The 16,367-nt window shown below is 38.8% G+C and overlaps 1 protein-coding gene across 2 annotated transcripts in view; it reads left to right on the top strand.

The window, feature by feature from the left end:
- LOC106883500 (26S rRNA (cytosine-C(5))-methyltransferase nsun-1) overlaps window positions 1–16,367 on the top strand; it is a 30,276-nt gene that overhangs the window by 8,556 nt on the left and 5,353 nt on the right. For both annotated transcript variants that reach the window (XM_014934529.2, XM_014934528.2), the window contains exons 5-16: window positions 1,969–2,024; window positions 3,152–3,237; window positions 6,504–6,597; window positions 6,914–7,016; window positions 8,201–8,290; window positions 9,601–9,688; window positions 10,452–10,592; window positions 12,284–12,423; window positions 12,965–13,054; window positions 13,736–13,858; window positions 15,481–15,578; window positions 15,704–15,828. In XM_014934529.2, coding sequence (XP_014790015.1) covers window positions 1,969–2,024; window positions 3,152–3,237; window positions 6,504–6,597; window positions 6,914–7,016; window positions 8,201–8,290; window positions 9,601–9,688; window positions 10,452–10,592; window positions 12,284–12,423; window positions 12,965–13,054; window positions 13,736–13,858; window positions 15,481–15,578; window positions 15,704–15,828 — 1,234 coding nt within the window. The remainder of the gene's footprint in view (window positions 1–1,968; window positions 2,025–3,151; window positions 3,238–6,503; window positions 6,598–6,913; window positions 7,017–8,200; window positions 8,291–9,600; window positions 9,689–10,451; window positions 10,593–12,283; window positions 12,424–12,964; window positions 13,055–13,735; window positions 13,859–15,480; window positions 15,579–15,703; window positions 15,829–16,367) is intronic.

Genomic DNA, 16,367 nt, shown 5'->3' on the forward strand with positions numbered 1-16,367 from the left:
GGGAGATAGAGAACGGGAGCAATGTGTATGTTGTTACAGATTATGTATGTGTGGTCGTGTGTGTTTTTACGTATCAATGTTATGAAAAATAGGTAAAGAATACTGAGAAGAAAGTTTAATCTATGACGTTGTATGTATCACTTTCTCTCTCTGTTGAGCGCGTGTGTAAGAACGCTGTCCCAGGTAGAAGGGAAGAAATATAAAAGTTGCTAGAAACAACAGCCAAATCTCCCTTAAATCACACAAAGTAAACGGTATTTTAAAAATCTAATTACTGCACTGGAAAGTTCAGATCGAGAAAATTCCATTGATGTAAAAATGTTAACGAAAAAGTGGAAAATGTGGATTTATATAAACTTTTAAAAAGGCTTCACACAGACACACAACTTCTGCTTTATATATTAAGATATATATATATATATTATATATACATTCTCCTTAACTTTATAGAACTCAGTCCACTTATAAACAGATGTGTTTCCTTGCAATCAAAATGCCCTTAAATCACACCTATAGTATTTTCCATCTTCCTTGAATATCATCTGTCTCACATTCACCTCATGCTTTATGTCTGCCTCTTTCATCATCTCTCGTACACCATTTACTAAATATCTAATAGAGGAAACAATTCCGAATGATTCTGAAGAACTTTTTAATCAATCAGCCTTGCTGGTGCTTTTGTTAATATAGCTTACCCTTTAGCTTGTAAACTGGCCAAATCTGGCCCAAATATTCTACCTTTCTGTCATGTTCAGGCTGATCAGATCCAACCTCTTACACCTATCCTACAATGTCATTAAAAAAATAATCAGTCCCAACATTGGAATCTCAAAGTTACAAGATAATGCATGATTAATTCAAAACAATACATATACATTAGATTTGACAGAGTAATGTGAATGCTCTAAGGTTAATCTGTGTTAATCTGTGTTAATCTTAGTTGTCAATAGCAGCTGGTGATTATGTATTTCTCTCTGCAAGGTGACCAGCCATAAAAGAAAGCTATATACCATATAGAATGAGCTGATTCATCACAGCTGTTTGGATTCAGATGGTTTGTCACTGCTGACTGGACAGTGAACCTATTTTGGCAACAATAGTTATTGACTGCACACATACAGAGAAATATGCACATACAGATTGGGAGATAGAAACATTACAATTTATTGATTGGACATGACTAATACAAACACTCTGTCTCTTCATGAAGAGAAATATAACCTTGTTACCAGTTCAAATATGCTTGGAGCATATTCAAACCCATAAAAAATCTGCTGTATTTTGTCATGGAGAAAATGTTTTGCTGTATGTAAATATGCTAAGTCAGTTTGAAGCGCCCCCTAACCAGACTGATGGATGTATGCATTTCAGGGCAGTTATCTTCTCTTCGGTATCAGTTACTGAGAAGGGGAACACTACAAAGTGACAAGATACTATGGATATCTCTTATTGTATTCCCATCATTGTGCTGTAACTGGTTGTGCTAATCGGTGGCTCACCATGAGTAAACTATGGTGTTGATGTGCTAAGCATTGAGGTGTATAAATACAGGCTTGTTCTTAGTTTGTGTTGATCTGCTCACACACATAACCAAAGAGGGAGAGAATGAGAAAAGCATATAATGTCTGATGTCAAATAAATTAGCATCAAACGAGTAATGCCAGTTAAGCAATGCCAAAACAGCTCTGCCAAAATGTTTCAGACTCCCATATTAAAATGATTTGATGTTGTATGCAGGCCCTAGGGATGTACTGGCAACTTTACTAGTGCTTCAGACCTTAATGTGCATTCAGTACATGTTGTAAAGAGGCTGGCATTAGGAAGGGCATCCAGCTATAGAAACTATTAGAATGATCTGATGGTGTATGCAAGTGCGTAGCATTTCACTTTTTTGACCTAACATCTAACAAATCGTACATTTACTTAATTGTTCATTTTTGTTTATTTATTTGTTATTTAAAACACCAGTTGCTTCCCATAGAGAAGAAATCTGCAAAAATACGGAAGAAAGAAAAACGAGATGCGTAAGTTTATTTGCTATTGTCATGTGGTTCTTTGTTTATTATATGTGGTGAGGGGAGAATTCTTGAAATATTGAGTGGAGAGATGTAAAACAAAATCTTTTCCCTTTTCGTTTTTCCATTTTCCAAGTGGGCATGGGTTGGACAGCTTAACAAGAGCTAGCAAGGCCAGGGGATGCCCCAGGTTCTATGGGCTGTTTTGGCAGCGTTTCTGCAGCTGGATGCCCTTCCTAACGCTGCCAACCATTTTACTGAGTTTACTCGGTGCTTTTTATGTGGCACCATTACCAATGCGTTTTTACATGGCACAATTACCAGTGCGTTTTATGTGGCACCATCACCAGTGCTTTTTATGCAGCACCATCGCCACTATTTATCTCTCCGCACCCACAACTGATTCTTTCATACTCTCTTCCCTAAATGTGAGTAGCCATGTTGCTCCTAATGCAAGAACCTGCTCTGCCCCACCCTCTTGTCCCTTACTTCAACCCTCATTTTCAAGCATACAGCTGCTTCCATCTCACCCCAGTTTTAGAAGTCTTACTAGTTACATAGCAACTTTACTAGTGTCTGTGACCGTAAGGAGCCCCCAGTGCATGTTGTAAAGAGGTTGGCATTAGGAAGGGCATCCAGCCATAGTAAAAAAAATGAGGTAAAGACACCCCCCCTTTGGTCATGGATGACCATCAGATTGCACCTAGAAAGTTGCTCTCTGAGGCACAAGTCTAGGCAAGGTTGTTTATGGAAGACCAGCAGTCATCCATGCATACCAGCCTCCCATCTCCACGCCACTGATGTTATCCAAAGGAAAAGTAAAGGTCAATAAAGTTTGGCACCAGTGACATGGCAACTCAATTCTACAGCTGAATGAATCGGAACGTGAAAATAAAGTGTCTTGCTCAAGAACACTTGATCCAGGAATTGAACTCACGACCTTATGATTGTGAGCCTTAGGCTCTAACCACTGAGGCATCTAGCCATAGAAACCATCCCAAAGTAGACATCAGTGCACAATGCCATCCTTTGGCCCATCAGATCCTGTCAAACCCTTCCAACCCATGCCAGCATGGAAGAAGGACGTTAATGTCAATGCTTAGATTTCTTATCTTGTATACGTATTTTCTTTTCAGTGAACTTGGTGAAGAGGAATTGATGTCCAGCATCAAAAAAACTGAAAAGTTTGTTCTGCCCTCTGGTCAAGAAATAGAAGCTGAAGATATCCTTTTTTTGTCTATGTTCATATTTTCATTTCTCATATACTGATTTTATTAGTATACTTCATTTCAAAAGCATGACAGATTAATTGTTTGTTTTCTCTGACCACCCATAGTCATTATACACTTCTGATGCGTCTAAAGTACCATTAACAGTTCTACATTATCTTGAATCAATGTGTTGATGTTCATGTTTGGCAAAACCACTAGTGCTCTCAGTTCTGTGACCTGTAGTAACTATAGATAAAGGTAAACATTTAGCATTTTAACCAGCTACATGCGGCCAAAATATTCTAGTTGTTTTTATGTTCAAATTGGCCAAGTCCAGCTTTGTACACCTACACTACAAATCATCCAAATCTCAAAGCTATGAGGTAATGCATGATTAATTCAAAACTATGTGAATAAATAAGCTTTACATTTGACAGAAGAATTTGAATGCTAAAGATAACTGTAAGCTAAATAAACAAGGGATCTCTTAAAATTTTGGTATTGCTGCTAACAAGTGCAGCATAACGAATTCATGAAAACACAGTACATTATACCACCATTGGTCATGCATTGGATTAGACTAGTAGTCAGAGGAATTACAAGTTCCTGTTCATAATTTATTTTGATTTAAGGAAGTGCCAAGCTATCAGTTGCTGGAAAACCAGTGGTGCACCTGTATTTGTGTTAATACTTTTGATGCCAACCTGCCAGAAATTGTCTCTAGTTCTGCGATGCAAAAACTTGCTCTTTTAAAGGAATTTTAATGAAAATTTTCCATTGAATTTGATGTCTTTTATCTTTTACTTGTGTCAGTCATTGGACTGCAGCCATGCTGGGTCACTGCCTTGAAGAATTTTAGTCGAATAAATTGACTCTAGAACATACTTTTCAAGCCTGGTACTTATTCCATCATTCTATTTTGCTGAACCGCTAAGTTATGGGAACATAAACACACCAATACAAGTAGCCACAAGCAGTAGTGGTGGACAAACACAAAGACACACATATGTACGACAGGCTTCTTTCAGTTTCCAGAACGATGTAGTTGGTAAGCAAGCTTTTTACCACACGGCCAACGCGCCTTGTTATTTTTTCTCCCGCACCTAAGCTTAATAATGTCACAGTTTATTAAATTCCTTATTTTCAAAATTAAAACAGATGCATTGTATTCCACCAGAAATAATGTTTCTGAGAGTAAGGCTGTGCTGAGTAGCCTTCCTTGTTTTCTTATTACTTCCCTTTTTAATGTAATTGCGAGAAACGTCTATCGCCCACTCCGACTTCACTTACCTCTCCATTTGGTAGCCATGAGTGAAGGCGCGTAGCTTGGTGGTTAGGGTATTAGGCTGACGATCGTAAGATTCTGAGTTCAATTCCCGGCGGCAAGTTGTATCCTTGAGCAAGACAGTTTATTTCTGTATTTGAAAGGATCAGCCTTGTCACATTCTGTGTCACGCTAAATCTCCCTGAGAACTACATTAAGGGTACGTGCGTCTGTGGAGTACTCATCCACTTGCACATTAATTTCACGAGCTGGCTGTTCTGTTGACCGCATCCACTGGAACTCTCTTGTTGTCATAACCGATGGAATGCCAGTTTTAGTAGTCGTGCCCACTCTCAGCCATTTTGTACCATCGTCAATTGACAGAATAATATGAATGCTAAAGAGTTAAAGCAGGAATTTGTATCATGGAACTAAGGATCAGTCTTAAGTGGGCCCTTAAAAAGGGTTAATTGATCTCTGTCCAAAATTTTTTTTTTCAGTTTTTAATATTTTAATAGAAGTGCCTAATGCTGAAAGGGTTAACACTAATTGACCTATTAATATATAGGGTTCCTTACACCTGTTTTACCCCTTACTACCATGACAGTGTCTGAACATAAACAGTGGATATCTTCCTCTTTATCTGAAAGCAGCTCTGCACCCATCTGTCATGTCATTCTTATTGCAGTTCGTCTTAGTTTCTCTGCTCCTTTCCCTGCACTGCAGCGGCTGCTCTAGCCCTTTCTCTGATAGAGGAGGGTAGGTAAATGATGACCAATGCCAATTCAGTCATTTCTCTCTGACAGACTTGGGTTAATGGTTGAGCATAAATTCAACATTTTAAACCATGTTGTTAATTAGTCTCAAGTCAACTCTGATTAATAAGCAAGCTTTTGAGCCAAACGATTTCAGTTATGACCATCCAGTCTACTTTTTGCCCACAAGTACAGTGTACCTTGGAGTACATAGTTCATTATATTCATTAATAGAGTGTAGATTGAGGGAGATTTGACTGCTATTTCTAGCAGACCCATGACGACCGTTGTTCCTCTCTCATTGGTTTGTTTTGTATTTTCTCATTTTTATGTAGCCCCAAGTCAGCACTGATCGAGCTGACTTTGGATCAAAGGTTTCCTAGCTGTGACCAACCAGTGGATTATCATCATTGTTTAACATCTGCTTTCCATACTGGCATGGGTTGGATGGTTTGACATGGAGCTGGCTAGCAGGGCAGTGTCTGGACTCCGACTGTCTGTTGTTGTATGGTTTCTATGGTTGGATGCCCTTCCCCAACACCATCCGCTTAACAGTGCGCTGGGCACATTGTATATGCCACCGGCATGAGTGCATTTATGTAGCAGTGGCACGGGTGCTTTTTAAGTGGCACTAACACCTGAAGGGACAAGTCTGTATGTATGGCAGACAGCGATTTTACTTAGCTTGACATGTCTTACCAAGTATAGCAAATCGCCACATCTTCTGATCTCTTGCCTTTTCTTCAATGAAGCCCAGCATCCACAGATTCTTTCTTACCATTTAATCCCGCGTCTTTCTGAATCTAAGCAATATTCTTGAAGCCTATTATATTTGATAAGATGCTTCAGATATTGATAATGTGTATATAAGTGATTACATTGGCCAATGTAGACTTTATTTAAACCAGCCATATCTGACCAAAATATTCTACCTGTTTGATGTTCAAACTAACCGTGTCTGGCCCCTCACACCAATCCTACAATATTGTTCTAGAAATTAACAGTTATCTCACCAAAATCTCAAATCCATAAGTTAATGCATGATTAATTTAAAACAGTGTGAATAAATAAGTGTTGCATTTAACAAAATAATTTGAATGCTAAAGAGTTAAGATGTGTGGTGTTTGAGGGACATTTGGCTACTATTTCTCTGAGGCCTAGCATAGAAGTTTCCTTGTTGACTCATCTTCTGTTTTGTGTTCTGTGACTGTGTAGACATCAGTTCTAAATTTTGGTTACTTTCCATAACTTTGCACACAAAAATTAGTGCCAGACCTGGTACTTATTCAGCACAGAATACGAGAAGTTATTCATGTTTTGGCAAATTTCAAAGAGAGACGACAGGAAGATACGTAAGTAAAGAATATTTTCTTTGTTTATTTTTTTACTTTTGTTGTATAGTGAAACTACACTCCTCCTGGTAAGAAGTGGTAGTAGCCACCCATTATAAATAGCCCAGTTGCAGGTCAGAAGGTTGAGAGTACGTGTCGACTGTTGATAGTTGTGTTTGTGTTGATATAGTAATTATACCGTGATACTGAGTGGATGTTATACTCTATTTGTGTCATCATTCACCCTTTGTCTCTGTCATCATTCACCCTTTGTCATCACTCATCACTGTCCATATTCAAGTTACTAACCTACTTTATTCATTCTCTTTCTTTTCAGGCCTCGATGTGAATATATGGCAAGATTGAGGAAAGACTTATGTAAATATTATAATTATAATGAATATCTTATGATGAAATTGATGGAGATCTTCCCATATCAGGTAACTCTCTCTCTCTCTCTCCCTCCCTCTCTCTCCCCCTCTCTCTCTCTCTCTCCCTCTCCCTCCCCCTATCTCTCTCTCTCTCTCTCTCTCTCGCATTCTCTGATATATATCTCTGTACATGTGTGTGTGTGTGCAAAAATAAGGCACAGATGTGGCTGTGTGGTAAAATAGTTTGCTTCCCAACCACATGGTTCCAGGTTCAATGTCACTATGTGATACCTAGGGCAAGTGTCCCCTATTATAGCCATGGCCAATCAAAACTTTGTGAACGCATTTGGTAGATAGAAACTGAAAGAAGCCCTCTCATATATAATACATATATGTATGACATCACATAAAAGCACCCGTAGGGTGCCATGGGGTAAGTGCCTGTGCAGTGCCACATAAAAGGACCTGTGTGACGTCATGTAAAAGCTTTCATGTGGCACCATGTAAAAGCACCCAGCACACTCTATAAAGTGGTTGGCATTAGGAAGGGCATCCTGCCATAGAAACCATGCCAAACCAGACAACTGGAGCCTGGTGCAGCTGGCCAGCCCTGGTCAACCTGTCCAACCCATGCCAGCATGAAAAGCACGTTAAATGATGATAATATATGCAGGAGTGGCTGTGTGGTAAGTAGCTTGCTTACCAACCACATGGTTCCGGGTTCAGTCCCACTGCATGGCACATTGGGCAAGTGTCTTCTACTATAGCCTCGGGCTGACCAAAGCCTTGTGAGTGGGTTTGGTAGATGGAAACTGAAAGAAGACTTGTATATATATAAATATATATATGTTTGTGTGTCTGTGTTTGTCCTCCCAACATCGCTTGACAACTGATGCTGTAACTTAGCAGTTCGATGAAAGAGACTGATAGAATAAGTGCTAGACTTACAAAGAATAAGTCCAGGAGTCAATTTGCTTGACTAAAGTTGGTACCCCAGCATGGCTGCAGTCAAATGACTGAAACAAGTAAAAGAGTAAAAGAATATATATATATTTGTATGTGTGTGTGTGTCTTTATGTCTGTTTGTCCCCCACCACCACTTGACAACCAGTGTTGCTGTGTTTACATTCCTGAAACTTGACAGTTCAGCAAAAGAGACCAGGCTTAAAAAACAAGTCCTAGGGTTGATTTGTTGAACTAAAATTCTTCAAGATGCCCCAACCATGTTTCAATACTGAAATCTTTCTTTGTAGATCATTGAATTTTTGGAAGCCAGCGAGGTGGAGCGTCCAGTTACCATTCGGGTCAACACTCTAAAAACACGCAGAAGGAATTTGGCGCAGGTCAGCATTAATCTTTGTACCACATTTAATCTGAATTTTTTATAAAACAGGCATTTTTGCAAACTGGGAATCAGTGCTTTGGAAAGAGAATAATTTCCCGCTATGGCAATGTCAACTGGCCTTCATGTTCTGCAGACTTGACTAGCCTGGAATTTTTCTTGTGGGGATACCTGAAAGAGAGGGTTTACATCAACAAACCGGAGACCCTAGTGTAACTGAAGGAGTACTTCAATAGAGAAATCAGAGAAGTGGGGTTTGAAACTCTTGAGGGTGTTATGGTGCAAGTTTTGGAAAGAGCACAGGTGTGCGAAGCCGAAAATGGTTTCCATTTAAGCGATGTCGTTTTTTTATATGTGATGTAGAGGTGTTGCAAAATTTGACTTGTGCATATTAATTTCCATTATGTCCTTTATATTGTATCAATCCTGACCATCATCATAAAAGTCTTTACATCTACTTTGCCATGTTTCCATGGGTCAGACATGACCATGTTGATGGGTGGAGGTTCTGCTGCCAATTTCCTACCCTGATTTTAATTCTTGTTCCTAAGTATTGTAATAATGCCTTAGTCTGTCGGACAACAAAGGGCCTGGACAGAATAATGCAGAGAACTGGAAACAAATGAAGGAGTCTTTTGTTTACAGTCAGCAAATGCACGCAGGTATGGATAAAGTTACCATCTCGAGTCTCCCCACCTGGATAGGACGCCAGTCCATCACAAGTTTACTCCTTTTTGCCAGCTGAGTGAACTGGAGCAACATGAAATGAAGATCTTGCTCAAGAGTGCAATGCATCGTCTGGTCCAAGAATTGAAACCACAATCTTACGACCGAGAGTCCAACACCGTAACCGCTCAGCCACATGCCTCCACAAACACACATGAAGATAAGGGGCAATAAGCACACTTTCACACAAATACATTTAGGTGTGGCTTTGTGGTTAAGAAGCTGGCTCCTTGTGGTTTCGAGTTCAGTCTCACTGCATGACATTTTGGGCAAAAGACTTCTTGTCTAATTATCCCATTCAGCTAAATTGTTTAACCCCAGGTCAACCTTGATCATGCAGACTTACAATCAAAGGTAATCCAACCATGTCTACTTGGTTGTTTTATAAGTAAGTCTAAGACTTCCTTATCCATTGGTGTGCTTCCCTTATTAAAGAAATTTGGTTGCCATTTTGTATTGTGCTCAGTATTCAAAATTTAGACTTTCAAAAGGCAATTTCTTCTTTACAGTAGAATAAAGAAGGAATCCTTTTTTTTTTTTTTTTTTTGAAACTTACTGATTCTTTGTTGTTTTTACCTCTTTTAGGCATTAATCAATCGTGGCGTTAATTTGGATCCATTGGGAAAGTGGACAAAAGTTGGTTTAGTTGTTTATGATTCCCAAGTCCCTATTGGTAAGTGATGCAATATTTATACTTTTGGAAAATTTATTATTATTATTAAGGCAGCTAATTAGCAGAATCGTTAGTATGTCAGACAAGACGCTTAGCAACATTTTTTTGTGGTTCTTTTACATTCTGAGTTCAAATTCTGTCAAAGTTGACTTTGCTTTTCATTCTTTCACGGTCGATAACATAAGTACCACTAGAATTAGGGGCATTGTGTTAAAATGTGAAATTTAGTGTAATGAAGAAGCTTGCTTCTTAACCATGAGGTTTCTGTTTCAGCCTCATTGCACAAGTGTCTTCTATAGCCTTGAGCTGAGCTAAGTCTTGCTAGTGGATTTGGCAGATGGAAACTGAAAGAAGCCCATCATGTGTGTGTGTGACCACTGCTTGACTATTACTGATGTTGGTTTTTTTTTTACATCCCCCATGACATAACAGTTCAGCAAAAGAGACTGATGGAATAAGCACCAGGCTTAGCAAAAAAATAAGTAGCTGGGTCGATTTGTTCAACTGAACCTGTCGAGACATTTGCCCCAGCATGACTGCAGTCCAATGACTGAAACAAGTAAAAGATGTTATGATGAGTTCTTTCTTTATATAAGACAATAACAGTGTAGTTTGAAAGAGATTTGGCTGTTATTTCTAGCAGATTAAATAACAACATAGATGTTCAATCATTAACTCATGGCCAGTAAGGTTGATACAGGGTGGCGAGGTGATAAAACACCTGTAATTTTTGCATAAACGTTCTTCTTTGGTGGTTTTCCAGGTGCCACCCCGGAGTACTTGTCAGGTCAGTACTTATTACAAGGTGGATCAAGTTTGTTACCAGTCATGGCACTGGGGCCACAAGAGAATGAGTTTGTTTTAGACATGGCTGCAGCCCCAGGAGGAAAGACTACACATATTGGTATGGTATTATGTATTTTTATTATTTCTATATGATGATATTTCATCATCATCATCGCCACCATCATTGTTTTCATGTCTACTTTTCCATGCTTGCATGAGTCAGAATTTCTAGAGGTACATTTCTGAATGGATGGATGCCCTTCCTCTCACCAACCCTTACTCATTTCATCATCACCATCGTCATTTAACATTCGCTTTTCCAAGGGTGTATGTATCAGATGGAGTTTGTTTCACAGATTTTCTACGGTTGGATGCTCTTCCTGTCACCAACCCTCACCTGTTTCCCAGTAAGGTAATATTTTGCCCCTGGCCTGATGTGTTTTTCCATGGAGCACTGGAAAGGACCAGTATTGCATGTATGATAGTGATGCTCATTTATAAACAGCACATGATGTCAAGAGCAAAGTATACGCATGCACATGCATGCACACAGCATCGACAAAACCAGCGTCAAGATCAGATTTAGGACTGATGACAAACTCTTCAACATGTGGAGACTACAGAGCAAGACCAAGGTGAAAAAGGACTCAATATGTGACTTCCTGTTTGCAGACGACTGCATGCTCAATGCTACCACAGAGGCTCAGATGCAACGGAGCATGAACTGTTTTACCTCTATCTGCAATAACTTAGGCCTCACAATCAATACACAGAAGGCAAAGGTTATGTACCAACCTGCCCCACCTCACAAAAGCTGCACGTGTAACCAATTATCACTGCCGATGGGGAAACCCTGAAGGTTGTTAATAAGTTCACATACCTCGGCATTGCATTCTCCAGTTCTGTGAACATTGATGACAGAGTCAACACACATACACATTGCGAAGGGAAGCTCAGCGTTTGGGCAGCTGCATGAATCAGTATGGGGGAGGAGAGGTATTAGGCTGGCCACCAAGTTGAAGGTGTACCAAGCAATTGTACTGGCTACACTACCGTGTGCTTGTGAGAGCCGCACAGTTTACGAACACCACCACACCAAATGGCTTAACCGCTCCCACATTTGAAACGGGATTTCTTACTTGAAAAAGCAGTGAATGTGAACAACAGGAAAGACATCTGGCTATTATAATCACTGCCAACCCATTGCAGTTTGGGTGCATGCGCTGTTACATAGTGTTGTTGCATCCATCATTTATCAGTGATATCTTTGCACCACTCGAGTGATGGACCTCTGAGCCATGGGTTCATTTGGGTAGTCGTTTTAGTCACCTTTTATGGCTTAGAGAGGCAGCGTTGGGTTTATTCTTTGACATGCCAGTCCCCACACAATGTAAGATACTGCTTCAATAATATATTAGTCTACCCATTACTAACATAGAAAAGGGACATTAACCGATGATGATGACATATATATATGTATAAAATATAAAGAATATAAAAATATTTCATCATTTGCCATGTTAAATGGTGAAATAGATATTCCTCTATATTTTATACATTCCTAAGAAAACAATTATTACCAACTGGATTTATTGGATTTCAACTGCATCAGACTATACATCCGATCCCTTTGTTTTGTTTTGGTTTTCTATGCAGTTAGTAGCATAATCCATTAAAGGAACTTTTTTTTTATGAATACCACCAGATTAGTTAAATCCGTATACTGTGTATTAAATGCATATATATATATATATATATATGTAGGGATGTATGTATTTTCTTATGCCATTTTTTGCTTTTCTTGTGCAGCTGCTCTGATGAAAAACACAGGTATATTATTTGCCAATGATAGCAACAAGACTCGATTAAATGCAGTTATTGCTAACCTTCATCGTATGGGGATAATGAATGTCGTTGTATCCAACTATGATGGTCGCAATATGAGCAAAGTAAGTCCCTTGTTTCAGTAGTTAGTTCTTATTTGTGTGTGTGTATATGTATACATTGTGTGTAATCTATATATATGTTTGTATGTGAGTGTCTGTATATACGTTTGTATGTTCATAAAGAAATACTGTATTTTCCAGCATACGAGTTGACACAGTACATATGTAAACATTGAAACACTGTGTCTATCTTTCCAAATCCTACTGCATTTCCCATGGAATTTTGGGTCCTCCAAAATCGTCTTGGTGTATGAGTCGACCTACCTTTCTTGACTGTAAATACAAAACAACAACCAATGAGTGTTATTACTCTTCCGAAATATAACAATATAGATTTACTAACTTTAACCCTTTAGTATTTTCAACCAGCCCGGTCCTGCCTCTCACTTTTCTGCTACAATGTCTTTAGAAAAATAAACACTCACACCATTGAAATCTCAAAGCTGAAAGATAGTATATGATTAATTCAAAATAATGTGAATAAATAAGGATTAGATTTGACAGTAATCTGAATGCTAAAGAGTTTTTGTTTTTATTTGTGCAGATAGTGAATACATTCGACCGTGTGTTACTAGATGCTCCCTGCAGTGGCACTGGGGTTATCTGTAAGGACCCTACTGTGAAAAACACCAAAGTGAGTATTAAGTTTGTTTCTTAGCAACTCCACCTTTCATTCTATTAGGGCACATTGACTAATTTAGTCTTAGATATCTTATGCTTGCAATAGGGGGTTTTTGAAAAAGTGATAGCAAAAAGAAAAAAGACATTTGTTAAAAACAAATATGAGGAACATTGATGAAGGTTATGTATGGGCAACCTTTTTTTTGAGAAGTGGGGCCATGCTAGCACAGGTTGGACGGTTTGACTGGGGACGGGCAAGCCAGGAGGCTGCACCAGGCTCCAATCTGATCCGACAATGTTTCTACAGCTGGATGCCCTTCCTAATGTCAACCACTCCGAATGTAGTGGGTGCTTTTTATGTGCCACCAGCACAGGAGCCAACCAGGCACCACTGGCATTGGCCACATTTGGATAGTGCTTTTAACATTCCACCGCCATGGGGAACCAGTCAGGTGGCACTGGCAACAACACATGCATGAATGGTGCTTATTGCATTCCACCAACACAAAAGCCAGTCAAGCAGCACTGGCATCGGCCACAGCTACAATTTCCATTTAATTGTGATTTGATTTTTGATTTTACTTGACTCAATAGGTCTCCTCCAGCACATATCTATACACACATATATATATGTATATTATTTCATAGAATTTACCATTAAATAGTATTGTATACCATGTCTTTTATATTTTAGGACCAAGACCAAATTAACCGATGTTCCAATATGCAAAGAGAATTGTTATTATCTGCTATTGACTGTTGCAATGCCAAGTCTAAAACTGGTTCCTATATTGTCTACTCAACTTGTTCAGTTTTGGTAAAGTTCCTTTCCTCTTCCATCTTCAATTCTTCTTTCACCTTGTTTGTATATTTTACTTATATGTTATGTTTTGTTTTGTTGAATAGACTGATGTTTTGCTTTGTGTGTGTGTGTGTGTGTGTGTGTAAGTGATAATACTTGTATGAATGCATCTGCCTATGTATTTATGCAGCTATGCACATATGTCTGGATATGATACATGTGCACTCACATCACAGAAACAGACTTGACACTACCTGAGCCCTATTTTGTTCAGCTTACTTAAGTTTCGCTTTGATTTACATTAATATCTAAAACAATACACACAGACACACACACACACACACACAGATACACTCACTCACACACGCACACACTGTCCCTCTCTCCATAATTCAAATTGTTTTAAAACAAAAAAACACCTCTGTAGATACATACAACCTTCATAGATGAAACTCTCTTCTCACTAGATTATTGTCAGCTGTATCCTTCAGAAAGCAGTCAATTGGTGGAGGGAGTGGGGTCATTAGAGATTAGAGCAATGGATAATATACCACATGGTGTATATTCCAGATCACAGCACTTAGAGTTCAAATCCAGCTGAAGTCATCTTTGCATTTGATCATTTCATACCCAATAAATAAAGTGCCATTTCAGGCTGGTACTTTATTTATCAACCATGAAATGAAAGGGAAAAAATTGTGATTTGATGGGATTTTTGGAGCATTAGATAAGATGCTTGGTAACAACTGTTCAGGCTCTTTGCTTTCTGAGTTCAATCCCAGCTGAAGTCAACTTTGTTATTCATTAAGAATAAAAAGTTTTGAATGGTACAACAATGCACTATAATACAAAAAATGGACTATAGACCTGTTGTAATTTAGTTATCTATTCTCCGATGATTTTTCGGAATACAATTCCTTCTTCAGATATACTTAGATGGAGTCTCTACTATAAACTGTTTTCCAACGGCTTTTCCGTTGAGGTGAGGTCGGCTATGTTTCAATCTCGTGTGTGTTGGTACATCTGTAGTGCTGCTTCTAAGTTATGTGTTAAACCATGTGCGTGCGTGCTTTCAAGGGAGATAATCAGAGATCGTAATACTTTATGTAAAGTAAATATAAATAATCCAGAATCCTTGTATGGTACCGGATTGATCTCAAAATCTAATCAGTTTGTGCCAGTCACAAGGCCAAACATCCCTGAAAGTTTCATCTGAATCCATCCAGCAGTTCTTGAGATATCTCGTCCACGGACAAACAAACAAACACGACTGAAAACAATACCTCTGCCTTAGTGAAGGCGGAGGTAATAATAATAATAATAATAATAATAATAATCCTTTTTTCTGTAAAAGGATAAGGCCTGGAATTTGTGGGGAGGGGACTAGTTGATTACATTGACCCCAGTGCTCAACTGGTACTTATTTTATCAACTCCAGAATGATGAAAGGCAAAGTTGACCTCAGAATAATAATAATAATAATAATAATATAATAGGATATTTTCCAACTTTGGATGACTATGAGGGTCCACGCATGCCAAATAGGAAACAAGGGGTCCACAGGTAATAAAAAAAAATGGTTGAGAACCATTGAACTCTCTTTATATTTAATTTCTGTTCTTGTTTAATCTTTGCAGGTTGAAGAAAATGAATGTATTATTGATTATGCTCTGAAGAGACGCCATGTAAAACTGGTTCCAACAGGACTGGATTTTGGTGAGCAAGGATTTCCAAAGTAAGTCTTTGCTTTTATTGATTTCTTCTTTTTTCTGTTTTTGTTGCTAGTTGAACCTGTTTATCCTTTCAATCCTTCCCTCTTGTTATAGAAACTAGTCTTACTCTGTTTTCCCTCTTCAACAGATTCCAAAGACATCGGTTTCACCCGAGTATGAATTTGACGCGGCGCTACTACCCACATACCCATAACTTGGATGGTTTCTTTGTGGCAAAGCTGAAAAAATATTCCAATGAAAACCCTAATGCGGGTATGTCAATGTATTTATTTTATCATCATCATCATCATCCTCCTCGTCTTAACTTCCACTTTTCCATCCTTTCATTGGTTGGAGAATTTGTTGAGAGGGATTTTGTTTGGCCAGATGCCCTTCCTCATACCCCCACCACCTATCTACTACATACGCGCATTCCTTTCTACCCACTAGACCTTTTAACCTCATCTCCTCCCCTTCCCTCCTCTATATATGCTCACCCCCCTCTATCCTGTAAGATCAACTGACCATTAAAATATACCGCTACCATCCTTCACCTCTATCTCTCCTCCATCCCCTTTCACATTCTGTCTTCATGGCTTGACCTAATTACCGCTCATCCTTCACTTGACTTGGCCATTCTTCAAATAAACAAGCTAAAATCCATCGCAGTATGGCATATATTCACCTCTGCTATCTATGCTATATCAGCCTTCGTTCCAACATCTATTTCCGGATTATCCCCATATGGATTACTTTACACGGATTTCTACACGGATATTTACTACTGGAATGAAACTACACTTCAAGTACTG

This window comes from Octopus bimaculoides, chromosome 12 (assembly GCF_001194135.2).
Source record: "Octopus bimaculoides isolate UCB-OBI-ISO-001 chromosome 12, ASM119413v2, whole genome shotgun sequence".
NCBI classification, from domain to species: domain Eukaryota; kingdom Metazoa; phylum Mollusca; class Cephalopoda; order Octopoda; family Octopodidae; genus Octopus; species Octopus bimaculoides.